The sequence below is a fragment of the Dryobates pubescens genome, chromosome Z, assembly GCF_014839835.1.
Source record: "Dryobates pubescens isolate bDryPub1 chromosome Z, bDryPub1.pri, whole genome shotgun sequence".
Lineage (NCBI taxonomy): Eukaryota > Metazoa > Chordata > Aves > Piciformes > Picidae > Dryobates > Dryobates pubescens.
In genome coordinates this window covers 132,811,431-132,823,978 of record NC_071657.1, presented here as the reverse complement: position 1 = coordinate 132,823,978, position 12,548 = coordinate 132,811,431, and the positions used below count along the sequence as shown (strand labels likewise).

Genomic DNA, 12,548 nt, shown 5'->3' with positions numbered 1-12,548 from the left:
CTATTGTTTTCATCCTCATTTAGGGTTTTTGGCAGCACATGAAAACACACTGATAAGGGAAAACTGCCATTAATTAGACATGACTATAAAAGCTATTGTTTTGCAGATAAGACTTTAAAGCACTTGCTAACACTGGCATGAATTCCAAATTAAAGCTGTATTTTTGAAGATAACATTATTGCTGTTCAAGAATAAAATCCTCTTCCCAGAGCCATTATGGGAGCAACTGCAATATGCCATTTAAAATACATCATTACCCTCCGCCTGCTTTTGCAAAGCCAAGAAATTTCATTAATATCAACTGTTTAGCACTCATCCAAAATTTGAGGGATGTTTGCATTGGTCTGTTTTAAGGGGGGAAAAAAACCAAGCAGTGCCTCAAAGTAGATTGTCTTCACTCTTTCTTCCCCCCCTCCCCGAGAGAGAGGGAAAAAAATCACATCAAATCAAATGATGTTGTGGAGCTGTGTGTCAGAGAAGCAGGGTTGCCTCCCCAGCACTGACTTATGATATCTGATCCTCCTAAAATTACTTTCTTAAGGATAATGTTACCACTGGGTCCTTTTCTTCAGCACCATTTCTCTAAGAGCAGAGTAAAGCTTCCCAAAGCATCACCAACCTACCAGGATGAGAGCACAGCTACCTTGCACCACGGGAACTGTGAATGCTTCACTATCCCTCTGGACAGCAGAGGCACATGGGTGCAATACTACCAATGTGCACTTGCAGCCCAGAAAGCCAGTCCCATCCTGGGCTGCATCAAGAGAAGCACAGCCAGCAGGTCAAGGGAGGTGATTCTACTCCTCTTCTCCGCTCTGGTGAGACCACACCTGGAGTACTGCATCCGGTTCTGGAGCCCCTAGTACAGGAAGGATCTGGATGTGCTGGAATGTGTCCAGAGAAGGGCCACAAGGATAAGCAGAGGGCTGGAGCTCAGACTGAGGGAGTTAAGGCAGTTCAGTCTGGAGAAGAGTAGGCTCCAGTATCTGAAGGGGGCTGCAAGAAAGCTGGGGAGGGACTTTTTAGGGTGTCAGGTAATGATAGGACTGGGGATAATGGAACAAAACTAGAAATACACAGTCTCAAGCTGCACCAGGGGAAGTTTAGGCTTGAGGTGAGGAGAAAGTTCTTCACTGAGAGAGTTGTTGGCCATTGGAATGTGCTGCCCAGGGAGGTGGTGGAGTCACCATCCCTGGAAGTGTTCAAGAGGGGATTGGACGTGGCACTTGGTGCCATGGTTTAGTCATGAGGTCTTGGGTGACAGGTTGGACTCAATGATCTTTGAGGTCTCTTCCAACCTTGGTGATTCTGTGATTCTGTAAATGGTTAGATTCAGATTGGATGTCAGGAAGAAGTTCTTCCCCATGAGGGTGGTGAGACACTGGAACAGTTTGCCCAGGGAGGTGGTGGAAGCCTCATCCCTGGAGATTTTTAAGGGCCAGGCTGGATGTGGCCCTGGACAACCTGATGTAGTGTGAGGTGCCCATGTCAGGAAGGTTGGAACTGGCTGATTCTTGAGGTCCCTTCAAACCCTAGTAGTTCTATGATTCTGAAAGGAAGGGGGAAAAGAGCAAAAGTCCGTTATTATCCTATAAATATTCTATTTTATATATATATATATATATATATATATATACACACATAACTCCTTCCCTTGCACTGGAAAAATTCTAGGTCTATATCAGTGTCCCTCACCAGCTCGTTGCATAAAACTCAATTAACTTGATTAGAAATAAGAATAATCTTTAAATAGACTTTGTGTGGGAAGTTGACAAGAACCTGACTTGTCACTCAGTGACATTCAATTTGCTGGAGGAAGATGAGGCTTCTTGCTAGGATGCAAACAAGAAACAACAGCTTAGGATTTCTGGTAGAAGTTACCCTGCTGTGCAGCACGCAGAGTGCAGAATGTCTTAGTGAAAGGAACAATGTTTCAACACAGATTTTCATGCTCTTGCAAGCAGTAGCATTTACTCTGATAGTTCTAGCAGGGCTAGACATGAAAAGTCCTAAGGGGTATTATATTGCACATATCATAATGTCTCTTAGTTAAAGTAGGATCATGAATGTAAGACAAATCAAAAAGGAGGCATGGTGAAGTCAAAGAATCACAGAATGTTAGGGGCTCGAAGGGACCCTGAGAGATCATCCAGTCCAACCCCCCTGCCAGAGCAGGGTCACCTACAGCTGATCACACAGGAACACATCCAGGCAAGTCCCCCCCAGGCAGCCTGTTCCACTGTTCTGTTACCCTCACAGGGAAAATTTTTTTCCTCATGTTTCCGTGGAACTTCCTAAGCCTCAACTTCCACCCATTGCCCCTTGTCCTGTCACTGGGCATCACCCAGCAGAGCCTGGCTCCATCCTCTTGGGACTCACCTTTACATCTTTATAAACATTAATGAGGTCACCCCTTAGTCTCCTCCTTCCCAATCTCTCCTCCATCCACTAGGATCCCCAGGTCCTTTTGCCCTTCACTGCTCTCCAACAGGTCAGTCCCCAGCCTACACTGATCCATTGGGCTATTCTTTCCCAGGTGCAAGACACTGCAGCTGCCCTTGTTGAATTTCATTCATTTTCTCCCTGCCAAACTCTCCAGCCTAAGTCTCCCTGAATGGCAGCACAACCCTCTCCTGCCAGTTTGGTGCCATCAGCAAACTTGCTGACAGTGCCCTCTGTGCCCTCATCCAGGTTGCTGATGAATATATTGAATAGAACTGGTGCCAGTACTGACCCCTGAGGGACTCCACTAGACACTGGCCTCCAACTAGACTCTGTCCCATTGACCACAACTCTCTGACTTCTTTCCTTCAACCATTTTGCAATAGCAAAGAGCAAGCAGAATATATCTTTAAATTTTGGCTGACAGGCAATTTAGATCCTATGAAGTGGTCTTGTAGGCATTCTCTTGAAAAGATAATAGATGACCTAGCAGACCCTCTTGTTATTATTATTGACACTATTATTATTAATTATTAAACACTAAAATGTTTAGTTTACAACAATGTATTATACATGATTGATTTCTACAAGAGAGACAGACAGAAGCAGCAGACCAAATATGCTACATTTATCTCAGTAATCCTATGAGTTCAAGTAAAGACTAAGCACATCTGTCTCTCAAATGCTAACACAGTCACATTCAGGGACCTCAAAATTCAGGAGAGAGGATTTATAATGAATTAAGCTGGATTTGGCATCTGCTAGATATGTAAGAGAGGCTAGAATCCTGCAGTAAAGGTCACTGTATGACAAAAGAAAGTAGCTGAATTTGCAGAAATGAATGGTTCTATCAGACATCTAATACAAAATAAGTTTAATTTTATCTATGTATTTACTGCAAGACTAACAATGTCTTTAAAGTGCAAAGCAGAAAAGACAAAGACTGAGTTGAAATTGCCACATAATTCTGATTTAATTTAATCAGATAGGATCCCTCTGAATGAAAATCTGCAGTAATTAAAAACTGGGTCAGGTCCTGTTTCAGCTTTGGCATTTAAGTGACCCAGCTGCTAAATAATTTGAAGTCTTCATTCCATTAGCAATGGGTAGATTCAGACTGGATGCTAGGAGGAAATTCTTCACCAAATCCTTCCCCATGAGGGTGGTGAGACACTGGCACAGGTTGCCCAGGGAGGGGGTGGAAGCCTCATCCCTGGAGGTTTTGAAGGCCAGGCTGGATGTGGCTGTGAGCAACCTGCTGTAGTGTGAGGTGTCCCTGCCCATGGCATGGGGGTTGGAACTGGATGATCCTTGAAGTCCCTTCCAACCTTAACAGATCTGTGATTCTATGATCCTTTACGGATTGGGCTGGGGAAGCAGTGCTGCATGAGTTTTCACAGACCAGGTCTGTGCAGTAAGTAAAGGCTACAGAGTATCTTCAGTTTTCCTTGACTGAATGAGACACCCACTTAAAATAAAAATGGAAAGAGAGTTGAACAAGACACATCCCAGCAGCCTTCTACTGCTGATTCCATGCACTAATGGAGTGGCTAATTCTTCCTCCTTTTTATTACTTCATGTACTAGTCAGACTGAGAACAAAGGGCAAAATGAAATTTCCTTTCTTCATGAAATGTTTTGTATCCAAGTTTAAGGACACATAAATCAAGATGCAACTAATAAAGTTTTAAAGACTATAGAACAGGGAAGTATAATTTCAATTTAACAGCATCTGAGACACAAATTAGCAAAGGAGCTTCAACAGGTCTGCATTTTCATAGAACCATAGAATCATGGAATGGTAGGAGTTGAATGGTACTTTGGGGATCAATCCAAGCCCCCTGCCAAAGTGGGATCGCCTAGGAATGTGTCCAGGTGGGGTTTGAAAGTCTCTAGAGAGGGAGGCTCCACAACCTCTCTGGGCAGCCTGTTTCAGTGCTCTGTCACCCTCGCAGTGCAGATGTTGCTCATGTTGAGGTGGAACTTCCTTTCTTCCATTATGTACCCATTGCCCCTCACCCTATCACAGGGCAACACTGGAAAGAGACTGGCCTCTTGTTGACACTAACCCTTCAGATATGTGTGAACATTAATAAGATCCCCTCTCAGTCTTCTTCTGGTTAAACAGCCCCAGGTGTCTTAGACAGATGGTCTACTGTCTTAATTATTCTCATAGCCCTCAGTTGGACTCTATCTACTGTTTTCCTCTCTCTCTTTAACCAGGGAGCCCAGAACTGGACACAATACTCCAGATGTAGTCTCTCTAGGGCAAATTAGAGGGGTAGGAGAACTTCCCTTGACCTGCTGGTCACACTCTTGTTAATGCAGCTCAGGACCCACCTTCGGCCTTCGTGACCACAAGGGCACATTGCTGTCCAATGGATGACTTACTATCCACCAGGACTCCAAGGTCCTTCTCCATGGTGCTGCTTTCCAGCAGGTCAGCCCCTAATCTGTGCTTATACATGGTGTTGTTCCTCCCCAGATACAGGACCCTACATCTATCCTTGATGAGCTACATTAGGTTCCCCTTTGCCCAGCTCTCCAGTCTGTCCAGCTCTTGCTGCGTGGCTGCAGAGCCTCCTGGTGTATCAACCAATCCTCCCAAGTTGGGTATAAAATCAGAATCATAGAATCATAGAATCAATAAGGTTGGAAGAGACCTCAAAGATCATCAAGTCCAACCTGTCACCCAGCATCTCATGACTACTAAACCATGGCACCAAGTGCCACGTCCAATCCCTTTTTGAACACCTCCAGTGACAGTGACCCTCTAAGCTCTACTGTTTAGCTACTCCTCAGTCCACTTTGAATGTGAACCAAAAGGTATCATTGAGGGTTTTTCTTCTGAAAACACACAAGCTAAGTGAAGCATGTTCAGGAATGCTTAATACAGACCCTGACAAATTAGAGCTGCTGAGAGCTACTGTAAAAAAAAAAATAAACCAGCTGTGAAATAAACAGACTTGCATAATACACCCAGCCTTGCAATTCTGTATGTGTTCTACTCCATTGTTGATCCTGGGGCTCCCAGGTTGATTACATGCTACCAAATCTGTTACTACAGAGCCACTTCATAAACACATAGTCTAAACACATAGTTGGTGAGGGGTTTGGAACACAAACCCTATGAGGAGAGACTGAGTGAGCTGGGGTTGCTTAGCCTGGAGAAGAGGAGGCTCAGGGGAGACCTGATTACCCTCTACAACTACCTGAAGGGAGGTTGTAGAGAGGCAGGAGCTGGTCTCTTCTCCCAGACAACTAGCACCAGAACAAGAGGACACAGTCTCAAGCTGCACCAGGGCAGGTTTAGACTGCATGTTAGGAAGAAATTCTTCATGGTGAGAGTGATTTGCCATTGGAATGTGCTGCCTGGGGAGGTGGTGGAGTCGCCATCATTGGAGGTGTTTAGGAGGAGACTTGATAGGGTGCTTGGTTGCATGGTTTTGTTGATTAGATGGTGTTGGATGATGGGTTGGACATGATGATCTTGAAGGTCTCTTCCAACCTGGTTTATTCCATTCCATTCCATTCCATTCCATTCCATTCCATTCCATTCCATTCCATTCCATTCCATTCCATTCTATTCTATTCTACATTAATGTAGTAACATATTCTAAGTCCATGCAGTACTCCCAGTTCTCTTTGAGTTTTTCATCTTTACACCCTTGGAAAGTGAAAGCCTACATGCTTTGAAGGGATGCAATTTTCTCCCCAACTTCCAATAACTACTCAAGGAAAAAAAAAGACCCACAACATTTGCACGATAGATCACAGAGGAGATGAAGACTTTAAACTTGATATCAGGACAACAATTAAAAAAAAAAGAAAATGACTTTAAAATTTTAAAAAAAATGAACTGGTGAAAAAGAAAACACTAAAATTTTATGCAGAAATATTGTGGTACTGCAAAGTATGATGGCACAACTACTGAAGTATTACTAAAGCAACTGTGGATTGCTAAAGTATTTGTGAGTTTCACTTCTCTGTGATTTAATGAAACAGAATTTAACAGCATTTGTTAGGCCAGGCCTTCACTCTCACAATTTTCTCTCTGATCTAAACTTTCAAGTGTCTTTGTGATTCTGGGCTTTAGGCCTCCTACAATTAAGTGTTTAGCTTCTAAAAATCAACAGCAGTTCTCTCCATGTGGCTAATCCACTACGTGTAGCCCTACACAAGCAGTTCCCGACCTTAGTTTGGGTGTGCTTTTGAGGTTTACCATTATCTTGAATGCTTTGAGAGTTATCACTCAGGGCAGTTTTCTGCATGGCTTGAGAAAAGTTCACAGAAAAAAAACACAAAAAGACCCAAAAAGAAACAAGAATAAAACATAGAAGATAAACATGGTGCTGAAAATGAGTATGTTCAGCAGCCATGGTGTTATAACTTACCCAGGTATGCTTTTCATGAGATGGAGAGAGATGAATGGGGGAAAAAAAACAAAACAAAACAAAAGGCACATAAATGTTAATGAACATACAGCAGTCCATAAAAAATAAACCAAAATCATATGGTAGATAAATTAATACCAACATTAGAACTACAGAAATCTTTCTGACCGCTATCTGAATACTTAAAAGATGTTAAATGTTCTTGGGAAGAAGAGATGCATCTTTAGAATGAGATTTTTCACCAGACTTGTGTTGGCTGTTTGTTAAGCTACCACTCAGCACAGCAGATTTGTGGATCTTTGCCTGGGTCTGAATAATGTGCTAATGATTTCTGTGTAACACCAAAAATCCCAAATAGCTCAGACTTGTGGGTTTAAGCAAATTAGAGACTCACTAAAACTCCCTACAAACCAAGGCTTCCTTTTCTATGTGTTTACTAAATTGTGGCAAAATAGAGTAATCATAAGTGACCTAGGCTTGGGTTTTTGTGGTGGTTTGGTTGTTGTTGCTGTTGTTGTCTTGTTTGGTTGGTTTTTTGGACTCTGCAAATCTCATTCCCATAGGTGACTAACACTTGTAGTGCTCATTCCTGATGTGCAGCATCCTAATTTGAGCTGTCCTACTAATGCTAAATTATTAACAATACTGGTATGAGTGATTTGCCCTCTAGGCAACTTATTCCTGCCAATAAAGTTGGTGACTCTAGGAGGAGAAAGCAGGATGCTCTTGCTGTTAATAAACCTTCTTCAGCATCCTTTAATTGCCATTATCAAAAGGAAATTATATGCCTGAATGAAACTCAGACATACCAGAATATTCTATTTCCAGTAACAAGTGAGTTACAGAGACATAAAAATGCTTGGTAGATACAGCTGTCAAAAACCTTGAGGATGAAAAGCCTGTGCTCTGATTAGCTAAGAAGCTGCAGACGTTTTCTTGAGTTCAGAAGGGCGCTGGTTTCAGAGCCCTAACTGTTGTCTTCACGTGTGTGAAATCAGCAGAAGAGCTCAGAGAGAGGAAGGAAAGAGCGATACAGAAAAGGAGATGGAAGCAAAGGGCAAATTTATACACAGAAAGGAAAATTAAGGTAGGGAAGGACAACAAAGATATGCAATATAAATAAAGGACTACAGAACTATGCAGCTACTAGCTCTGATGGACATAGCACTAGCACTGAACATGGTGTTCCTGGTTCATGCTAACTGCAAAGGCTGACTTGAACACCTTTGGAAAATCATTCAGTTTTGGACCTTCCAGAGGCTACTGAACTCTCACTTCTTACATCTTCCTCTGAGCACTCCTTTGGGGATAGGTAGAAAGAAAGAAAGAAAGAGAGGGATTAATTGGAAAGTGAGTAATTGTCTGGCAGCGTTAATTGAGATGACAGTTTGCAGTCACTTGAGGATAACTTATGGGACCTGAAGGCCATTCCTGTCTCCTCCATTATAGAAGCAGAGGATCAAGGGACACTCTTTCACCTCCTAAGCATCTTGTCTGCAGTACACTAAAACACAGCACCCAGAAAAATGGATCTTTAAATTCCAGCCTTAATCTTTTCATAAGACAACCATTTTATCAACATTTATTGAGGGAACCAAATGATTTCCCTGGGACATATTAAAAGTTATGTATTTTGGTTTTAACTCTACTGTGTTTTATCCCTTGAGTTCTAATTCCACAGTTAATTTCACAAGATATTTGCAGCTGCTGGAGACGACTGCTTAGAGATCCAGCTGCATGCATGGGAGTAGATGCTCATATTTATGCAGACATCCCAAACTGCAAGAGGTAGGCTAACACAGATCAGACAGATACTGGGGCAGCTTTTGTTTGCAAGTAAAAACTTGCAACTTCCTGACACAAGTATCATTATCACAGAATCATAGAATCAATAAGGTTGGAAAAGACCTCAAAGATCATCAAGTCCAACCTGTCACCCAGCACCTCATGACTAACTAAACCATGGCTTCAAGTGCTATGTTCAATCCCTTTTTGAACACCTCCAGCGACGGTGACTCCAACACCTCCCTGGGCAGAACATTCCAATGGCAAATCTCTCTTTCTGGGAAGAATTTCTTCCTAACATCCAGCCTAAACCTCCCCTGGCACAGCTTGAGGTTGTGTCCTCTTGTTCTGGTGCTGGTTGCCTGGGAGAAGAGACCAATCCCCACCTGGCTACAACCTCCCTTCAGGTAGCTGTAGAGAGCAATAAGGTCTCCCCTGAGCCTCCTCTTCTCCAGGCTAAACAGCCCCAGCTCCCTCAGCCCCTCCTCACAGGGCTTGTGCTCAAGGCCTCTCCCCAGCCTCATTGCCCTTCTCTGTACATGTTCAAGAGTCTCAATGTCCTTCTTAAATTGAGGGGCCCAGAAGTGGACACTGTACTTTGTTTGCTTTGCTTTGCTTTGGTTGGTTTGTTTGCTTATTTTTCTTGTGGCTGTTTTGGTTTGTTTGTTTGTAGGGGTTTTGCTTGGTTGTTTGTTTTTCCTAAAGAAACAAACAAACAAACCTCTCCCAGACCTGAAACATAATACAAAGGAGTTCTTCCCACCTTCAGTCTATCCCCTAATTATCCTTCCTGTGGGTCTGGTTCTCCTGAGATTTTATGTGCCAATCTAAACAACACTTAGAAGGCAAAGTGCAGTGCTATCACTGTGTCCACAAACTTGGATTGCTGTCTACAGAGAGTTTGTATGACCTTCATAGGAGTTGAAAGGAGCCAAAGACTAGGTCTAAAATCTTCCCTTAATATCTCTTATAAAGGCCTCATACACATTACCATCATCCTTAATGTCACACAGCATAACATTCTCATTTGCACTCCCCAGATCAGTAGTTTTGCAGCTACTGCCTGTATCTGGAGGCTCTACTTCCAGAGAGAGTTATGCATTATATGTTGACAAAAAGGAATTTGACCTCCTGAGATAATCTTTCCTTTTAAATGGCTTTATGGGCTGCCTAAACATAATACTTTCCAAATGAGGATATGCAAATACCTGCCTGCATTTTTTTTACAAGGAAATATTAATTCTAGTAGATTCTGTTGTCAGCTTGGCACTCTAATGACTGGGATGTACAGGAGATTCTGATGAATTATATCTAACACAAAATGTTACATTTTTCCCATACAGATCCTCTACAGCTCTACAATACAAACCAGCTATGTTTATGAACCTTTCTCTGACAGTAAGTTCAGAGGAGTCTTAAAAGCAGGTGTAAGGACTCCAAAATGAGAAGCAATAAAGACAAACTTAAAGGAATTGGGGGAAAACTTAAAAATCTTCATGATATAGGGATACATATATTTAGGATAGATAATACATAATTCAGACTAGATGAAAAGAATAGAACAGAACAGAACAGAACAGAACAGAACTGGAATTGAATTGAATTGAATTGAATTGAATTAACCAGGCTGGAAAAGATCTTCGAGATCCTTGAGTCCAACCTATCACCCAACACCATCTAATCAACTAAACCATGGCACTAAGTGCCTCATCCAATCTCTTAAACACTTCCAGTGATGGTGACTCCACCACCCCCCTGGGCAGCCCATTCCAATGGGCAATATCTCTCTCTGTGTAGAATTTCTTCCCTAACATCCAGCCTAAACCTCCCCTGGCACAGCTTGGGACTGTGTCCTCTTGTTCTGTTTCTGGTTGCCTGGGAGAAGAGACCAACCCCTACCTGGCTACAACCTCCCTTCAGGTAGTTGTAGACAGCAATAAGATCTACCCTGAGTCTCCTTTTCTCTAGGCTAAGCAACCCCAGCTCCCTCAGGCTCTCCTCACAGGGCTGTGCTCTAAACCCCTCCTCAGCTTTGTTGCCCTTTTCTGGACACCTTCCAGCAACTCAACATCTTTCCTAAACTGAGGGGCCCAAAACTGGACACAGGACTCAAGGTGTGGCCTAGTAGTCAAAGCCACAAAGGAAAGATTCCTTTCCTTCCATGAAAGAATATTTTGATTCTATCTAACCCACAAAGAACTAAGGACAGACAGACACAGGGGAGGAAAAGGAGAGACTTGAAAAGCAGAAAGCATTGAAAAGTCTAATTGTGTGAGATTAGACAGAAATCTAGCAACAGACTTCCTGCACACCTGCTGTTTCCAGATCCAAAATTTGGTAGCCACTGTCATATATGAAGTAGTCATGTCATGTGTGCAGTGGATGCATGGAGTCTCATGTGATTTTATTCAGTTTAAGGAATTAATATATGAGAAAGTGAGTAAAGTGAACACACTCGTCCCTTCAAAGTGATGTCAGTACCCTGGTACCCTCAGTCCTCAGAGGTGGGAGATAAATGTGGACTGAAAAAAAGCAGGCTGCTGAAAATTCAGTTATATGCTTTATGAATATTAGTGACAGTCTCAAAGCTGCTTTCTAGATTTAGTAAAAGGAAAGCATAACAACATACTCTTTACACCCCTATGTTTCTAAATGACTAATGAGTGACACAAAGGTACAGATAAGAAATACAGGGACAGGAGCCATCAGCTGCAGTGTCCCTGTGAATGTTATTATGAGTTCCTTCACATGTCTTCTCTCTCAGCTAGCACACAACGAGTGCTGCTCTATATTTAACTGCTAAATGGAGGCTGGCTGAAATGGAGCATTTACCTTTGTACATTACATGTGTACATTCAAAGTCATATTTCATTGGGATCTTGAGATGGAAGTAGAGATTAAAAATATTCTACATATAAATAAGGAAGCTGGAACATTATCCATAGGTTCTTTGGATTAGAAGACTGAAAGATACCTGCAAGCCTTAAACATTTTAAAAAGGGGGTCAGAATCCAAATAGTAGCTCTAAAATTAATGGCAATGGATGAAAAACAAACCTGCTGGTTTACAGAATGAGTTTGCAAAGTCACTTTTAAGTACCTTTTTTTTTTTCTCCTTACCTCTGACACCCTCTAATTACCCTGGAGCTGTACTGCTGCCAAGAGCTTCCTTTTTGTGTTTGCAATTTTATCTTAATAGTTCCCCTTAGCTGCTGGCAACTGCTAGCCAGTGTCCTGATTTTACAAGGAGGTGCACTAAAGACAGCATTAAATTATTATGTCATTGATGCCAAGGAAAAGCTAGGTTGCCATTTGCAGACAGGAAAAAACCCAAAGTGAAGCTTCTGGGCTTTATGGGGAGCCTTTGACTCCTTTAAACAGAAATAATCATGGGCTCAATAGATAACATTAAAAAAATAAATCATTCTTTCTTTTTCTCCTCTGAAAACTCTATGCAGTGAGTCATTAAATGCCTCCTTATTTTTGCTTGAAGAACTGCACAGAAGGCAAACGGCCTGGAATGAATGGCAATGTGAAACAGAAAGTGTCTCTTTCTAATAAACCTGTGTTCTTTCACAAATGAAACACTAGGGTACAATTGACAGACTAAATATTTTCCCCCCTCTGTTTTATATGCAGCTTTAAATTTGTTTTACACTGGAGAAAGCCATGCTAAGTGGCAAACTGCCACTGTAGATGGTCTCCCTTCTCATTACATGTGTGCATAAGCAAAACCCAACATGTGAATCAAGTTTGAGCTGCTGAAAGGCACATGGAAAAGGTACTCACTTTTTCTTTAGTCTTCGGTCCTTTTCTGCTTGGGTTCCAAGTTTGCCTAATCCCAGAGATTCCTGAGCTGCTGCCTCTGTTTCCATGTAACCTCCTGGAAAAACAAGCCAGACCCCACTGTATTTCCTCATCACTTTTTC

General features: G+C 42.2%; 1 protein-coding gene across 1 annotated transcript in view; it reads right to left on the bottom strand.

The window, feature by feature from the left end:
* PPFIA2 (PTPRF interacting protein alpha 2) overlaps positions 1-12,548 on the bottom strand; it is a 353,836-nt gene that overhangs the window by 27,197 nt on the left and 314,091 nt on the right. Inside the window, exon 22 of the mRNA XM_054178470.1 lies at positions 12,409-12,502. Within this exon, the coding sequence (XP_054034445.1) occupies positions 12,409-12,502 (94 nt within the window). The remainder of the gene's footprint in view (positions 1-12,408; positions 12,503-12,548) is intronic.